A 19298-nucleotide genomic window follows, 5' to 3' on the forward strand; every position below is an offset into this window, starting at 1 on the left:
TATCCTTGCCTACATTTTTGCAAATGCTTTTTCTACTAGGTAATACTAAATGTACTTGTCGGGGTGACATTCCTTTACTGCTTTGCAGGTCAAGCATATTTTGATTGTAGAACAAAAAATAAAAACCAGCAAAACAAACCGATAACACTATCATATAGTATTTCCCATAGAAAACAATGCAAAGACTCTTAACTGGAAGCCTAGACACATCACTGTTATGGATATGTGGTTCTAGAGCAGAACAATCACTCCAAGTTTTAGTAACAGACTGAATGTCTGACTAGCATTCACCACAGTTTATTACAATTTAGGTTTATGTAGCTGGTCTTCCACTCAACTTGGATGTTCTCAACGGCAGGGAATGTGCTTGTCTTCCTATTCTCAGTAACTAGAATGTAGTTACTTACCCCTGACATACAGTATGCCCTTTATAAATGACCAAAAGACTGAAAAAAAGTTAGGACAAAAAATAGGAAAAAGTATATTTACTAAACTTCCATGACCCACACTTTAAATCCATTTTAGAAATAAGAACATGATTAACATTCAATCAGGCAACATACTTTGAAGATTTTTACAACAGAGCAATCACATAAGGATTTTGCTAATTCACAAGCGTTCTGAGCACACACACTGCAAAGCTTTTGTCTTCCCTCTCCTGGGGTGCCGGGGGCTTTCAAACACCTTACCAGAGAGGGTCAAGACTGGGTTCCAGGGCGTTCTCCTTCTCATCATGCACCAGGAAATGTTTTTTCCCAAAAAAACCCATGTTACCACAAACCTACGAAACATGCAGGTAAGCTAAGGTATGAAATACAGACCTCCTTCTGAATTATAGGATTTCAATTATACCATGAGGTAAACAATTTGCTGTAGATTGTCTTATGAATCTAATCACTTAATACGTTGCTTCTATAAGAAAACAACTTATCTGTGAACTTAAATTTTAGTCATGACTTTCTGGTCATTGATTCTTCTATTAAGTCTCTCATCATCATATATTACAGATACAAAACTTAAAAGTAGGAAACAAAAATTTTATCTCAAATTTTGTCATTTTTATGCTTTGAAAATTCAAAATGGGTATGTCATGTAAAAACAAACTTGAGGTACAAAATATCAGATTTACTTATTGATAAACAAGAAACATTTAAGATTATCAGGAGAACTTTCATGCTGCAATACATTACGGAACCACAACCTAGTCATGGCCATGTAGGACTGCAGCACAGTTCTATCATTAGTACATTGCAAATACCCTGAAAGGGAAGGGAAACAAAATTCCCGGAGTTTTAAGTGTGGACTCAGGTGTTTTCCAGCATGGAAACCATTACCAACATCCTGGGAAGCTTAGGGATGTTTGGGGATCTTTTTGGAGTTGGAATGTACAGCAAAACCAAAGTGATGCTGTTAGGTATAACATATAACTTCTAGCAGATTAATGAGAACATCAAAAGTATAATGAACCTGGCTGCTGTTTTACTTCTTTCATACCTTAGATTTTAAAGTAAATCTCAAGGAATTCTCCTTTCCAATAATGAGAATCCAGCTAGCTTTAAAATGGGAACAAAAACCATATGCTGCTTTCTAGAAATATAGTATGCCTCAAAATAAAAGATTTACTTTAAAAATTAGAATGCTCAATTCTGGCAAAGTGCATCATGGAAACTCCTGGGAAAAAGATGGATCTTGACAAATGTATCATTGACCTTTTTTTTTTTTTAACTTCTGATTGCCTTTCTTTGACCACTTTTTTGTTCAGTAGCAAAAGAAAAATTAAACACCAGCTATTCCTTCCTTGGGAATGTGGTACTATCTACGAAATTTTGTAACACTTCTAATATTTTAAACAGTAAATAAGTGATCATGCATCAAGCTGAAAGTAGTGACTGACTTTTTGTTCAAGAGCCTGCTCTTTGAGACAACGAATGTGGTTACTGTTTGAGTAGTTTCATTAATGCCACATGAGATCCTCTTAAATGATATTCTACCAAGCCTGAAAAAAAGTGGCTGCTGCTACACAACTCCAAAGAGTGATAGTGAATGGATGACAAAAATAGGCTTTTTCCCTCCTAATATGATGGATTTAAGTGAAACAGCCACAATAGCGTGAGTGTATGTAAGTGGTTGAACTGCTAGAAAACAGGAAGGCAGATGGGCAATACCAAGCAACGACTGGATCTGTGTAGGTGTCTATGTACAGAAATGAGTAGGGTTAGGCACTTAAAAACTTTCTGATGAAAATCCTGGAAAAAAGCCTGCATCCATATTTATTATTATTACTGTCAACAGCAACAACATACTTTCCATGAAGAAACATGCAATCAGAAACAGTCAAGAGACGAGAGCTTAAGAGTGCTCTGAGAATGAAGTGACTCAAGTTTTTCCAGAGCATCATAATATCTGGATTATAAAATCAGATGCTTTTACATTATCATATTTCCACTATCATTAGTGGTAAATACCTCTTGAAAAATTATTCAAAAATTATTGGTCATTATACAAAGTCCTAGCTGGTACAGATGTTACTGTACTGGTACCCATCTGATAAAGAAAATATGACCATCCAAATATCTTAAATATCTTCATACCTTCTGTCATCCAAATATCTTAAAACCAATATTCCTAAATTGTTTCCCCAAAGGTACAAAGGTACTTTTGTTGTCATGCCCCTATTACTCTATAATCATAATCCTTTTTAAAATTATAATATCCTACATATATTAAATAAAAATCTAATGCTGTAAAAATCTCTAAAATATAATGTTATCTAAAGTACTTGGCTTCATGGAATAACTTCTGAACACTTATTGCCCAGATAGGTTCAAAAAATTCTTAAGTGTAATATAGCAATGGCCCTAATACATCTGTAAACAGAATATCACTAAAAAAAATTTATTTGCATGGAATACTATAATTATGGATATGCAAAATTTTTAAGTCTTAAAATCTCTTAACATAATCATGTATATCTATATACTAAAAATACATAAATTTCACTTTATTTAAAACATATGAAAGAGGTAATTTCAAATCACACTAAACATAATAAATATAGAACTTGCTTTGTTAAAAATCTACAGTATACATTCAAGAAAGGGCTAAACTTCCAATGCCAACTATATTTGAGACAAAAATTAAACATTTACAATAATCAGTTTCCCTAAAAGTGCTATTTTTAATACCCATAAGAGGAAACTCATTCTAGTGCTTTTGCTTTCATCCAAACATCTATACATTCCTTTATTCACAGAACCAGATGCTGCTTCTGTTACTAAAAATACATATCCAAAGCTTTTATATCCTTTTCAATAGATTTAAATTTTAGCTCTTTGGGGGAGGACAGGGAAGTCCAAACCACTCAGGCCAGCTTTCTTACATTATTAAAGATGACTGACTTTACGACACAGCCTGTTTCAGCTTAGATGTCAAAGTTTATGAATATACGAATGAAGAGAATTCTGGTCCACATGCCTAAGGTAAGTCATCTTTTTCTACATGAGAATTTGTGTAAGCCAAGGAGCATCCACTGTAGTAACCTTCCTGTGATTCAGGTCTGGATGCCACACTTGATGTCTGATTTAGACATTCTCTTCCAACCTGATTTGGTTTAGTTTCTTCAGGAGTTATATTCAGTAGATTGCTTGAACTGTTGGGAAAAGAAAAGTAGATCTTATTATGTCTAAAGTCTGATCACTTTTTCGTCTTGTACTAAGTAAATTTTCATGACACACCAGTTAAGGACATTAAACAGAAGTATTTCAAATTATCTATCCATCTATCTATTTATCTCTTTAGCCTATTTTGAAGTATGACGCCCAACTAAAGTTTAAGGTAGGTACAGGACATACGGGTTTTGAAAACTAATATTCCCCAGATTCCCACCTTTCTACCACTATTTTCCAGTATCTTCATGGTTTCCTTCTTTACTTGTCTATTTGTTCATGCATGTTTTTATCTAGCCATCCATTCAGCCATACAGATATTTAATGAGTGACTACAAAAGTGGTTGAGAGCACAGACTTCTGAAGCCAGATGGCTTAAGTTCATATTCCAGCTTGAATGCTTACTGTTACTTTTGGCAAGTTAAACCTCTCTGTTCTTCAGCTTCCTCCGCTGTAAAATGGGATACTACTACCACCTATCTCATAGGGTTGTGGTGGGAATTACATGAGTTTATACACATTAAGCATTTACAACAGTGCTCAATTAACTGAGTGCCAGGAGCCCTCGTGGCACAGTGGTTAAGAGCTTGGCTGCTAAACAAAAGGCAGGCAGTTCGAATCCACCAGCTGCTCCTTGGAAACCCCGTGGGGCAGTTCTACTCTGTCCTATAGGTCGCTATGAGTTAGAATTGACTCGACGGCAATGGGTTTGGTTTTGGGTTTTAGGCAATAACAGGCTTACTGCATGAGCATAGACACCAGCTCCTATCTTCAGGGACACAATCTGATAGGTATGCTTTGCAGCCAGCTTCAAAACAAAGAAATCTGTTTAAAAGATTATTTTAAAATCTATGGAGTTGAGAACTGAATAATACATTTTTATCAACTGAATATCTTATGTAATTTTTTCCACAAAAATATTTTTCCTAAATGTACCTTTTTTGTGATTTTGGTTCACTAACTCGACCTCACAATGTGGCAATCCTAAAAAAATAAATAAATAAAAGTTGTTTTTAATTCTAAAAATCTGGCAATGCTGGGCGGGGGGGTTGCTTTTAATTCTAAAAATCGAAACCCAAACCTAATTAAGAAATTTGCTTACACTTATTTGCTAATACTTATAAAAAAGAATCTGCTTATAATTCAGCCCTCAGAATCCCTGTACCTCAGAACCATCTCAGATGACAGCAATAATCAGCTAAGTACCATTAAGTAATTCAGTATACAAGTTACCCTGCACGGAATCCAAGGCACAGTCTTTACATAAAATTCCAGTGTATAAAGAACAATGAGGATATAGTTTTAGAAATTAGCTATAAAATACTCATAATTATTTTGCTGTAATCTTATTATCCAAGGTGCTCCAAGAGCAAGGAATCCAAGTGTACCAAATAATTTAAAATTTCCAGAAACCATGTCAAGCTGCCCAGCTTCTTTACTGATAACTAGTTACACAACTCTTTTCTGTTTGCCCTCTCCCTGGAGGCCAGTAACGGCGAATAGCTCAACAGTGTTTAAGGCCCCAAAATTCTGTTTCTATGCCACTGATGTTGTTTACTTAGCCCTCAGAATACAAGAAACAGAAAAACATTTTATAGTCTATTTATGTTTACATATATTTTTATTTTTAGTCTGTTACTGAATGTTTACAATGGACCAGGTACTGTTTTAAGTGCTTTACAGATATTGACTTAATTCTCACAACACCCTATGATGCAGGCACTATAGGTTGCTACAGACTTTTTATCTTTATTAAACACACAAAATGTGTTCGAGAAATATGTATGCCAAATATTTCACAAAAATTATTATGTAAAAATTTAAAATACATAAAAGTAACTGAGGCAACTATGTTATGCTGTATCTTAAATATAAAATGCATTATTTGTAAATGGTGACTAGAATTTGTGTCTGTATTTATATAGATAGTTCTGACTGGTCAAATTTGGGAGATTTCAATAATATTCTATATAAGAAAATACTCTGAGTCTACATCTTTTGACTGTAAAGTAAGTAAACTTTCACTTCCCACATTTAATCCATCAGTCAATCTATTGGCTCTAATTTCAAAACTATCCCAAATCTAGGCATTTCTCTTCATGTTACGACTCTAGTCCGAATGACCATCATCTCTCATCTCAACTCCAATAATGTCTCCTAACTGGATCTCTGGCTTATATTACTGGCCCCCTAACAATCTGTTTTCCACAAAATAAAGAGTAATCTTTTTAAAATTTAAGATTTTTACATTCTCCTGCTTAAAACTCTCCAATGCTTTTCCATTACCCTTAGAACAGTATTTGACCTACGAATAGAGACTAAAATAGTCTATGAATAAAATGATTTCTGAAATTTGTGTCAAAATAACGGGGAAGGGATTACCACCACATTTTCTAACTCACCCTTTGCTCTTTTCTATTCCTCTCTATTTCACTAGGAATGTTCTATCTACTTCTTCTGCTTAGTTCAAAATTAATCTTGGAATAGATTCTGAAGTATAGACATTTTATCTTAAAAAATGACTTAACGACTTGTCTTGGTGGACATCTAGGTCAACTGATATAACAGAGTTCATAAAGATAATGTCCTACAACCTACTGTGGTAACATCTGGGGTTTTAAAAGCTTGCGAGAAGCCATCTAAGATACATACATCTATTGATCTTTTCCTGTCTGAAGCAAAGGAGAGTGAAGAAAAACAAAGACTCAAGGAAGCTATCAGTCCAAAGGACTAATGGCCCACATGAACCACAACCTCTACTAGACTGAGACCAGAAGAACCAGATGGTGCCTGGCTACCACTACCAACTGCTGATCAGGAACACAAAAGAAGGTCCCATTTAGAGTGGGACAAAAACGTAGACCAAAATGCAAATTCATAAAAAAGACCAGACTTACTGGTCTGATAAAGACCAGGGGAACCACCGACACTATAGCCTCAAGACACCCTTCTAACATGGAACTGAAGCCACTCCTGGAGATCACCTTTGAGCCAAGTAATAGACAAGTCTATAAAATTTCATTTTACTTGGATTCATAGTCAATGCCCATGGAAGCAGCAGTTAAGAAATCAAACAATGCACTGCATTGGGAAAATCTGCTGCAAAAGACCTCTTTAAAGTATTAAAAAGCAAAGATGTCACTTTGAGGGTTACGGTGCGCCTGACCCAAGCCATAGTGTTTTCAATTGACTCATATGCATGTGAGAGCTGGACAATGAACAACGAAGACCGAAGAAGAATTGATGTCTTTGAATTATAGTGCTGGTGAAGAATATTGAATATACCATAGACTGCCAGAAGAACAAACAAATCTAACTCGGAAGTACAGCCAGAACTCTCCTTAGAAGCAAGGATGGCGAGACTTTGTCTCACATACTTTGGACAGGTTATCAGGCGGGATGAGTCCCTGGGAAGGACGTCATGCTTGGTAAAGTAGAGGGTCAGCAAAAAAGAGGAAGACCCTCGACGAGATGGACTGACACAGTGGCTCCAACAATGGGCTCAAGCATAACAATGATTATGAGGATGGCACAGGAGTGGGCAGTGTTTTCTTCTGTTGTACATAGGGTTGCTATGAGTCAGAACCAACTCAATGGCACCTACTAACAACAACAACATAAAATAAGCAATAACACCCATAAGGAAGATACTCCATAGAATAATCAACTACATCAGATCCAAAGGGTAACATTTGCCCAAAAGCAAAGATAAGAAGGCAGGTAGGGGCAGGGAAACTGGACGAACAGGAACGGAGAACCCAGGGTGGAAATGGGGAACATGCTGACATATTGCAGGGATTACAATCAATGTCACAGAACAATTTGTGTAGGAATTACTGAATCAGAAACTAATATACTACGTAAACTTTCACTTACAGCACAATAAAATGTTCCCCCACCAAAAAATGATTTAACAACTTGAGACAGAAGACCAAAATGCAACAGTTAAGAGTAATGTATGGGCTTCCTGGGGGCAAGGAGCAACTTTTTTTTTTTACACTGTCATCCTTGGGCAGATTCTTTTTCACTGTAAGCTCAAGATGAGGAGGCTGCTCTCAGTTCTTTGCCCTTCAGCATCAAATAAAATGGGCATACCAGAAGAAACTTTAAAATATGTACTTTACACGAAGTGTTAAAACAATATGCTTCTATTTAATATAATTACATTACTTAAAATATTAAATAACTCCTGTAAATAAGACTATACTAAGTATGAAAATAAAAGTGTGAAATAAAAGCACACACATTACATAATTTAGCCCAAGGCAGCCGAGACCACATCTATCTTCTTCACTATTGTATTTCTAGCACCTAGTATGATACCAGGAGCCCTGGTGGCACAGTAATTAAGTGTTTTGCTGCTAACCAAAAGGCCAGCAGTTCGAATCCACCAGCAGCTCCTTGGAAACCCTATGGGGCAGTTCTACTCTGTCCTATATGGCCTCTATGAGTTGGAATCAACTTGACGGCAACGGGTTCAGTTTTTTGTTTTTGTTTTTTAAGTATGATTCCTATAATGGATACCCAATAAATATTTGTAGAATGAATGGATCAATCTACTAAATTCCTCTCCGAAGTCTCTACCATTGCTAATATTACAGACATGCCAACTTTTCCTTAGCAGTGCAACTCTAGTAATTTTTAAAAATATGTGAAAAGATCACCTATAGATCAATACCTATGTTCAGATACACACGAACGTGTCTGGCAAAAGTCTGAAGTAGAAGGAGAAGCAGGAAGAGATTTAGTAAGCTTAGATGTGCAAACTGGAGACCCGTTAAACACACTGTGAGGCTTCTTTTGCCGTGGCCTCGAGTGCACTGTAAGATTGTCCCAATCAGAACTTGCTAGAAAAAAAAGGAAAAAAGGCGGTATATTTAGTGAGGTATTAAATATGATAAAGACAATTAACTAGAATGACTCATTTACAGTTCTATGTGAGTCAAATTAACTTAAATAGCCATTCCAGCCCTATAATTCTAGTCTATTTAATGTTGCTATCTCTGTCATGCATATTCTATAAACATTTAGAAGGTTCTAATTTTAAAAATATTTCTAGATTGTAAATTATAAAAAAACTTCCCATAATTATAATAAAAGCTATTTCTGGTACGCATCATCCCGCCATCATGTCCACTCTGATTATAATAGAATATTAAAGTGGATTTTAAATTCCAGTTGGAGAGCTCTTATTGGTGATCTCCAAAGTTTTATATTAATAATTTCTAGTATTTTATCTGTGTACATGTTCAGATAAAAGAATTTTTGAAGTACTCACTTCCTGAGAAGGCACTGAAAAGTTTCACGTTCTCTGAGTTCTGGTGGTCAAAGGTAGTCATATTTAAAAACTGTTGCTTTAACCAATTGGCTCTTTCTTCTTCAAATGCCTTTCTCTACCATAACAAGGAAACCAGGAAATACCGATCAGTATCTTAACATTCACATAATTGCCATTTCACATAATTTCTCTAGTTACCTATTTTGCTCTGTGGCTGTCTAGATAGTTATATTTCTCAAATAAATTAATCTAGAAAAACAAGAAATATTTCATTTGAGAAAATTATATATGAAAAATCAATTCACTAATTTCACCTAATAAACCAACTAATCACTATTTCCGCGTCAATTTTGAACAACTGCAAATGTTAATGCAAAAAAGCAACAGAATGTTAGTATAACTTTTAACACATACAACATTATAAAAATTACAAACAAGAGAAAAATATCCTACACTGTAACTCAGTCTCTCGAAAAAAAAAGGATATGTGCTTCATCAAGCATTTTTCTCATCCTCCAGCCATCTACTAGTACTAGTAAGCCCTACCACTAAACCACAAGAGGGCACATGTAGATTATATCAAATCTCTCCCTTCTGAACTGCTGACAGTTCTAATCCAAATTCCTCCCCACTCCTCAGGTCTCCCATCCATCCTTCGCATCCCTCACTGCCCCTGGTGGCCAGGGGCAGGTAGACCCTCATATGCAGGGGAAGGCACCAGGAAACTGCAAGTGATATCAAAGCAGTAAAAGTATTTCTTGGAGTAATGTGGGGAAATGGGTTCAGAGGCAGTGATCCCATCACATGGGGGAAAATGCTAGTGCAAACTGTTTCTGTTTCCTTAGAAAGACGGTTACTGATGAAATAGACTTTCAAAACTGGGGAGGAAATAACATGTGAGTACCTAAAATAACCAACATTTCATTCATAAATATTAATATAGACTCATGAATCACTAAACATTTGAAAGACACCAACAGCATAACAGAAAAAGGCAGAAATAAATAAAGAGAACTGACCATGAATAACAGAAATAATTCAAGAGATGGAAGAAATCTTTTAAGAGCTTTGTAACACATTATCAGACAGATTTATGAGCATCTGTAAAATAATATAATGCTCTTCAAAAAAAGCAAAGATATGGACATTATTAGAAATTTAAAAAGAAGAATTCTGAAATAAAAACTTAAGCAGATGAATAATAAAACTGACCTTGTTGAAGACTAGGTTGGTGATTCACAAGATAGAGTTGAGCAAATATTCCAGAATTTAGACAAGCTACAGATAGATTCAGGTAGTCAAACATTCGTCTAGTAGCAGTTCAAGAATGCAAGAGAGGGGTCAAAGAAAAAAAAAACAAAGAATAGAACAAAATTTCCCTAAACTGATGAAATATAGCATCTTCAGGCTAAAAAGGAGCCATCTCCATATCTAGATGTATCCTGGTAAAATTTTAGAACTTTAAGAACAACAACAAAAATTCCAAAAGGTTTCAGAGAGAGGGAAAAAACAAAACACAGGATATCTACAAAGTAATGTCGGTTTTATATCAATCAGGTTTCTCATTGGCAAAACCAAGCACTAGAAAAAAACAGAATAATTCTTTCAAAGTACTGAAGGACAAGTTTGAATCTAGATTCTGTATCTAGCCAAACTAATCAAGTATAAATATATTTTTGGATATTCCAGAATTCAGAATGTTTAACACTCATGCATTACTTATTAAAAAACTACTCAAGAAGGAATAATATAGCACAATAAAAATGAAACCTGAGAAAGAGGTAACATGAGCTACAAGAAAATGGCAGCTGAATCTGATTCAGGAACTCATAAAGGAAGCTACAAAGAAAGTAGAGTCCACTAGATATTGATACATGGAAGATTCTCTTCCAGGTGGCAAAGTCTTAATAACACAGAATATTTTCTCTTCTATGTATCCAAACAAACATATTTGGTTATAGGACAAATCATATTTACATAATCATGATGTTAGCAATGTTGTCTCCTGGTTTTCAGTTTTTAAGTCTTGAGCTTAGACAAAGTACTTATACCTGGATTACGTTACAGAACAGAATATAAATGTGATAGCTTTTAAAAATGAAAAACAGTATCAAAAACAAAAACTGGAAGTAAAGAGGCAAGAGAAGTGGAACAAACGGTTCCAATTCAAGAATTTCCTCATCTTTTCTTGCAGGAATAAACTGATGCTGTCTGAAGCTGAACAAACATAAAACAGAAGTATTAAGCATACTATTCATTTAAAGTACAAAAGGCTACAAGAAGAACAAAAGTAACAATATTATTAAGAAATCAGGAGATGTGCAAGAGGAAGAGTGTAGGTGAGAAGAACTATAAGGATGCTAATTCCTTATCTTTCTTAGTCGGGAATCAACAGACATATCGAGAGAAAAAGCTTGAAATATATTTAAGTTAAAAATAGTGCATGCCAGAAGAATTACGAACAGAAACTTTAACAGTGGTTACCTCTGGGGAATGAATCTGAGGATGGGGGAAGGAGATTTTCTCACTTTATAGCTTCTTGCATGGAATTTTTTTTTTTTTTTTTTTTTTTAAATCATGTTCAGGCATTACTCCTATAATTTTTGAAGGGGAAATGTGTATGGAATGCATTGCTAAGTAAAAAAAGGGAAGCTGCAAAAGTGAATATACGACAATCCCAACTGTTAACTATCAATGCATACAACCCTGGAAAGAGACTATAGATGGAGAGGGAGCTTTATTTTTTACTGTATTTCCTTTATTTTTTTATTTCTAACAACAAACATACTTTTGATTGCACTGTCTTCTGGAGCCCTGGTAGCACAGTGGTTAAATGCTTGGCTGCTAACCAAAAGTCCAGCAGTTCGAATCCACCAGCTGCTCCCTGGAAACCCTATGGAACAGTTCTACTCTGCCCTATAGGGTTGCTATGAGTCGGAATCGACTCGACGGCAAAAGGTTTGGTTTTTTTGGTTTGGTCTTCTGACATGACACCTACTGACTGTAAAGAGATGCCCAAAAGAGATCTCTAGATAAAGAGATGCCCAAAAGAGATCTCTTGCGCAAAGCTAAACACCAGTTGAAAGCCAATCTGAAAAGGATAATGAAATGCTTATAGTTTTTTAAAGAAAAAATTTCAATTCCCAAATCTGAGAAAAGCAAAAAGACATCCTTCTATAATAGCTCATGTTCTTAGCCTTCCTTTCATTTCAAGTTATTTTTGAGATCACTGGTAAAACTACCTTAGGGGGAAAAAAAAAAACTGGAGAGCAAACAATGAAGCAGAACTGAAAAGCATTCTACTGAGGCCTACCCAGAATTTCCAAAAGCTCTAAAAAGAAATTCCATGTTTAAAATACCTCCAATCCCAGGCGAATAGCAGCTTCTGTAAAGCTTCGTCTTTCTCTCTCAAAATTCTTTTTTTGCTCTTTAAATAAAGACCACTCTTCTTTGAGGCGTTCCCTTTCTTCCAACAAATAACAGTCTTGCAGTAGAGAAGTGGTATCATCATCACATGCAGTGGCAAGCTGCTGCTATTAAATTTAAAAACATAGTAAGTTTCAAAGAGTTGCTGCAACAGCCCAACAAGTTGAAATAAAAACATGGGAAGGCAGGTCAAACTTTAGGGAAAGGATAGAAATTATGAAGAATCAGAAAGTTAACTAAGGATTCTCATTTCCCAAATGCTATTACCCCGACTGACAAAGCACCGACTATTCAAGGAATGGCATATAGTGTATCTGATAGCATGAAGAGAAGGATTTAGTGTAGATGGGGAAAAATGCCAGAAACTATAGATCCTATAAAATAAAGGACTAAAAATCTAGTAACATGCAGTAAAAATCTGGCCTTTCATAGAGGTGCACAGCTTTAAAAGGTAACAACTCACATTTACCTGTAAAAGTTGCTGCTGAGTTTTAATCATTTCTTTACACTGCTGAATTTCTAACTCGAGTTTTTCAGTTTCTTGTTCATGGTCTTGTCGTGAAATTACATCTTCATCATTAAAACCTTCTAAGTGTACCTTGGAAACTAACACAAACCCAGTAATTTGACCAAGATTTACAGCCACCACTTAGTTTACGGTGCTTTTGAACATACTATTTAAATACCTAGGCTCTCAGAATTTTCTTTTTCTAGAATCTCATAGGTTTTTGTAAAAGTAATTATTTCCTTTGGTCTTTTAAAATTTCATAAGCTACAATAAAATTAAATTTACATTATTTTAACACCGGAAATTTTAAAGCAAATCAACTATAAAGCATTCATGACAACTATAAATTCGTACTATTCTGGAACTAAATGATATCCTTCCAAAAAGAACTATATTACCAACATTTAATCTGTAATCCACATTTACTTAAGATGATGTCCTAATTAAAAACGGACAACCTGACTATATTCACAGAAGAAAAAAATAATCAACAAACTCATAAACTACATTGTTGTTGACGCTTCCTCGAAGACCAGTACAGTGCAATTAGTTTTGCTCCCTGGTATTAAATTCAACAAACAAGAAGTCCCCACGCACTTGCTATTTACCAATAGATGGTAATGACTGAAGTTAACAAAATCTCATATGAATTAAATTTGGTACTTTAATAATTTTGCTGACTGCTCTTTTACTACTAAAGACAATTAGCACTACATTTGTGATTTTGATAATTTAGAATAAATTTTCTTCAAATCAGCTTTATTTACTGAGCAGAAACCTTAACTTTCCTGATTTAAAAGCTCACAAACGTTATATAAAATACTGAAGATACAGTCATCTGTGTCGATCTAGCTATAATGACAGGGAATGGAAGCTACAATAATACACTGTTAAGTGAAAAAAAGTACACTGCAAAAATATATAAAATACTCGATTTTTATTTTTATATATTTTAATAAATATTTGCGTATGTGTAGAGAAAAGTCTATAAGAATGTAGGCCAAACTGTTATGTACAGGAAATGGAGACCTGAATGTTCAATTTTAAATACTCCTTTGAACTGATACTTTGCAATGAACACCTATTATTTTGAAAATAATTTTTAAATGAATTAACTATTAGGAACCTAAGAAAATACGCAAGTATCTAGGAATAAAAGGTAGTAAAAAGAGTAAAAAGCATTTTTTTAAGTAAAATAAACTGATTAATTTTTTTTTTTCCAAGCTTGACTTTTTTTCATTGTACTTTAGATAGTTTACAGAGTAAATTAGTTTCTCATTAAACAATCAATACACACATTGTTTTGTGACATTTGTTGCCAACTTCACGACATGTCAACACTCTCCATTCTCAACCTTGGGTTCCCTATTACCAGCTTTCCTCTCTCCTCCTGCCTTCTCATCCTTGCCCCTGGGCTGATATGCCCATTTAATCTCCTTGTGTTTTATGAGCCTATGTAATCTTTGGCTGAAGGATGAACCTCAGGAGTGACTTCATTACTGAGCTAAAAGGGTGTCCTGAGGCCATACTCTCGGGTTTCTCCAGTCTCTGTCAGACCATTAAGTCTGGTCTTTTTTTGTGAGTGAAAATTTTGTTCTACATTTTTCTCCAACTCTGTCCAGGACCCTCTATTGTGATCCCTGTCAGAGCAGTCAGTGGTGGTAGCCAGGCACCATCTAGTTGTGCTGGACTCAGTCTGGTGGAAGCTGTGGTTGATTAGTATTTCTTGATTTTCAAGATTTAGATAAAGGGAATCAGTTCACTTTATTCAATTGTATATACATTCAGAGCAGATGGATACATGGCACCTTCTTTTCAAAGAAAAGTCACTTTGAAAGCAAAGTGTATTTTTCTCAGTGAGGCTCAAACCTCATGTTAAACTTTAGTGAGGTTCAAACCTCTAGCAAAATCTTGCTTTTCAAACCACCAAACTGAGCTGAAGTACTTCAGGTCTGACCCAAAATGTGGCTTTTCATGTGACTGGAAAATAAGAGCTTATTAAGTGTCACAACTCCCTTTAAATGCATTTAAGCAGAAGTTACCTTGGTTATCAAGTTTTTCTACATGACTTTTCAAAATTCTCCACTGTTTTCTGATGCTATTGGTAAGCTGCTCTCTCACAGTTTCACAGGAAAGGTCCCACATACTCTCTCTGCTCAGTTCCCCAACATCTTCTTCAACATCAGAAATAACCTACAAGTGGTGGGAAATGAAAAGACTAGTATCTTAAGATGGCTTTCTTAGGCAGTAGTAGATCAGATTGTTTGCCAGAGACTTATCAAAATCACTTCTGTGCTTAATCTTAAGCATTTATGACCTAGTAACTAATATAAATATCTTGAAAAAAAAAATCAATTGATATTGAAGATAGAAATTCCCTAACTCAGGTTCCCTCCAAACCTGAATTTGAATCCATATAGTCAGTGACAAGAGTCATGGAGCTGCTTGAGGAAGAGACATTCATTGTCTGTGTAATGCTCTGTTAGATGCGTTCACATGTTCTGTAATCCTCAGAATCATATTACAAAGTGGGGAAACTGACGCTGAGAGAAGTAGAGTAACTTGCCCAAGGCCACACAGCCAAGCAGAACTGCGATTTGAAGTTAGATTAACCTGTCTCCAACTCTAGGCTGCTTAAACAAATAAGCCTGTGGAATAATCTCCAAAGTAAAAGCAACTGTTAATCCTCTTTACCTCATAAAATTTTTCTTATACAACTGGAGATACTTTTCTTTGTATTCAACTAAAGCATGAAATCATAGGACATGTAGCAAGCTTTACTGACATATAATCATACAGAATACAGAATCCAAGCAGGATAAAGGACATAATAAAACAATACTAAAATGTATACATCTCATAATAATGTGCATCTATATAATACGGTCCTAATTTGGTATAACCTTCAGGAAGATGGATATACTTCACTAATTTGAACACTCTGTTGGTAAATAAAATTAATAATGATTACTACACATTTCCCATACTGAAGAAAACTCTAAAACCACCAAACAAAAAAAAAAAGTTCATTTAACCTGAATTTTGGGTATATACTTTGGCTACAAGTAAGAAAAAAGCAAGCAAATAAACAAAACCTGGATGCTACCCATGCATCCCAAGGTTACATTTTACTCCTCTTGTTATAATGCTCCAAACGTTTCCTTAAAAGAATGGAATGGTTGAATTACTTAAAATTTTAAAAGAGGAAGGAGCTAGAAAAATGTGTCTTTTAAAAACAAAATATGCTTAAGAAATCACTGTTTCTCCCCATTTAAACATCTGAGTCATAAGGAATCGCATAGGATACTACCCAGTGGCTAAGTAATAGGAGAAAAAAAATTAATCACCTGAGAAAGATCTTTTTTTCGCTGACTGAAAGCTGGTAATGAGAGGTTGGTTTAAGAATTGGGTGAAAAGCTAAAGAAGCCACAGGAGTAACAGAAACTATACTAACCTTGGAGAGGTAATAGCGAATCTTAAGAACTGACTAGCAGTGACAGACTTTGAGAGAAAAGAATAAATAAATATGAGAGGTAAAGTAGGCCCCAAATTGGAGAGTTTACAAGAAAATTCAGGTAACTTTTTTTTTTTTTTAATTTTTTTTAACTTTTTCAAGAAGCAAAAAGCAAAAAAAGAAAGAAAGATGGTAGGGGGTGCGATGGGCTTATCAGTTTGGGCTGATTTGTGATACCACAAAATAAATAATCCTCAAATACAGGCTGAACAAGCTCAGGTGACTGGCTGGTAGCTAACACTTTCCATAAACAGTGTTATTTTCAGATTTTAATCACTAATGTGAATTTGCTTCAACACAGAATTTAAGCTTACATGTAAAGCAATTAAGTGGAATTTTTCTCCATTTTGTTAAGTTTTTTGAGACCTCTGTGTGTATTATTCCTCCTACACTGAATGCCTTCTACCTCGAAAACACCTACTCATTTTTAAAGAACGAACTCCAATGTCACTTTGTCTGAGATGCCTTCCTTGATTCCCATAACTTTTATTTAACATACTGTATCACCCTATTGTAATATTTTTGGAGCCCTGGTGGTACAGTGGTTAAGAGCTACGGTGAGCTACGGTTGCTAACCATAAAGGTCTGCAGTTCAGATCCACCAGCCTATGGTGCAGTTCTACTCTGTCCTATAAGGTCGCTATGAGTTGGAATTGACTCCACGGCAACAGATTTTTTAATTATAACATTTAACACGTTATAATTACTTCTCTATACACCTGCCTTCCCCAAAAAAGAACTTTTTGAGGGAAACAATAAAAATCTTTAGCTTTTTCTTTCCAGGGACTAGAACACAATGAATATTCAATAAATGTAATGAACATTCAATAAATGTATGGACTGAATGATTATTTGGTTCCCAAAGATAACAAAGTTTCACTCTCTGAAAAGTGGAGCCTGCATTTAAGTACACATACTGTAAACTATTTAGAAGCTGCCTGGCACAAGGGTTAAGAGCACGAGCCCAGGGGTGAGACAGACTTTCAGTCCTAGCTCTGCCGTTAACTAGCTATGGGATATGGGCTAACAACTAAAGCACTTTGTGCTTCACTTACTTCATCTATAAAACAGGGACAATTATAGTATCTAAATCGTCAAATTATTTTAAGAACGCAATGAGACAATGCTTCTAAAGTGCTTATCACAGATTAAATCCCTCCAAAATCATCTCCACACCAAGTGTATCTAGAAACATATAGGGACTTTTTTGGGTTGTCACTATGACTAGGGTAGCATAGCAGTGAGTGTCCCGTTCAAAATACCAATAGTGTTCCCACTCACAATACCTAACTAGTGTTATTCTAGGTTAGCAATCCGAAAACTGTATCAGTTAGAGAGAAAAGAGCCACTTACAGTTCCTGTACTGTCATCAGCTCTTTCTCTAGGTTTCTGCTTTTGGGGAGAAAGAAGAGAAATCATTTCCTTTTTCATTTGCTGTAAAACCTTCTTAAGTTCAGCATTTTCCAATAGGATTTGTTTCTGACGATATTCATAATCATTCAAGAGAACTTTATACATTTCATCTTCATTCCTGAGAAAGAAACTGTCAGTATGAAAATGCAGTATAGAAAGAAAAAGTCTAGTTAAATTTATCAACTGAATTTAATTAAACTTTACCTGGCTTCAGTTTTACCAGTTCTCCAGGAGCCTCTCTTTCCATCAGCTCTTCCCACATAATTTAAAACTTCCATAGCTACAAACAAACACACAAAACTAATTCTTATCATACATGTTTAAATGTTTAAAACCTTAATATACTCTGTACATTAAAGACATAAATCAACCTGGTATACAGGTTAGGTTTTGGGCTCAATTAGCCCTGATTTCAAGTTTCAGTCCCACCACTTGTAAGCACTGAGATCTTGGCAAGTTATTTAACTGCTAAGCCTGTGTCTTCATCGATACAACAGGAAGAACAAAAGCATCTACCAAAGAACTGTGAAGATTAAAAGAATAACGAACATCGAGCACTTAACACAGTACCTGGCATACGGTAAGTACTTAATGTTACTTTGATTATTATAAATCATTATTTATAATATTACTTCTTATTAATCATTATTAATTTTACTATTATTGTTGTTGTTAGGTACCATCAAGTAGGCTCCAACTCATAGAGACCTTACGTATAACAGAATGAAAATGTTGCCCACACCTACGTAATCCTCATAATCACTGCTAAATTTAAGCCCATTGTTACAGCCACTGTGTCAATCCATCTCATTGAGGGTCTTCTTTTTTTGCTGACCCTTCACTTTACCAAGCATGATGTCTCTCTCCAGGGATTGGTCCCTTCTGATGACATATCCAAAACAAGCAAGACACAGTCTCATCACCCTTGCCTCTAAGGAGCATTCTAGCTGTACTTCCTCCAAGACTGTTTGTTCTTTCTTCTGGCAGTCCATGGTATATTCAACATTCTTCGGCAACACCACAATTCAAACGCGTTTATTCTTTTTTGGTCATCCTTTTTCACTGTCCAACTTTCACATGCATATGGGGCAACTGAAAGTACCATGGCTTGGGTCAGGTGCACTTTAGTCCCAAAGTGACATCTTTGCTTTTTAAGACTTTAAAGAGGTCTTTGGCAGCAGATTTGCCCAATGCAATATGTCGTTTGATTTCCTGACTGCTATTTCCATGGGCGCTGGTTGGCAAACTACAGCCTGTGGGCTGGCCGCCTGTTTTTTTTTTTTTTTTTAATCGTACTTCAGGTGAAGGCTTACAGAACAAATAGTTTCTCATGAAACAGAAGTACACATGTTGTTTTGTGACATTGGTTAACACAACCCCACAACATACCAACCCTCTAACTTCTCAACCTTTTTTTTTTTTTTGGTGAAAATACACATAGCCAAAGATACACCATTTCAAAAATTTCTACATGCACAGTTCAGTGACATTGAC

General features: G+C 35.3%; 1 protein-coding gene across 5 annotated transcripts in view; it reads right to left on the minus strand.

The window, feature by feature from the left end:
- Positions 1–342: 342 nt before the first annotated feature.
- SSX2IP (SSX family member 2 interacting protein) overlaps positions 343–19298 on the minus strand; it is a 68443-nt gene continuing 49487 nt past the window's right edge. For 4 of the 5 annotated variants that reach the window (XM_023731547.1, XM_023731538.1, XM_004369110.2 and 1 more), the window contains 8 exons: positions 18009–18084; positions 17745–17922; positions 14920–15070; positions 12839–12975; positions 12303–12476; positions 8944–9058; positions 8344–8512; positions 343–3649 (listed from right to left, as the gene is read on the minus strand). In XM_023731547.1, coding sequence (XP_023587315.1) covers positions 3475–3649; positions 8344–8512; positions 8944–9058; positions 12303–12476; positions 12839–12975; positions 14920–15070; positions 17745–17922; positions 18009–18084 — 1175 coding nt within the window. In that variant the 3' untranslated portion in view covers positions 343–3474. The remainder of the gene's footprint in view (positions 3650–8343; positions 8513–8943; positions 9059–12302; positions 12477–12838; positions 12976–14919; positions 15071–17744; positions 17923–18008; positions 18085–19298) is intronic. The other variant, XM_023731555.1, reaches the window with a different exon arrangement.

The sequence above is a fragment of the Trichechus manatus genome, unplaced genomic scaffold, assembly GCF_000243295.1.
Source record: "Trichechus manatus latirostris isolate Lorelei unplaced genomic scaffold, TriManLat1.0 scaffold00003, whole genome shotgun sequence".
NCBI classification, from domain to species: Eukaryota; Metazoa; Chordata; class Mammalia; order Sirenia; family Trichechidae; genus Trichechus; species Trichechus manatus.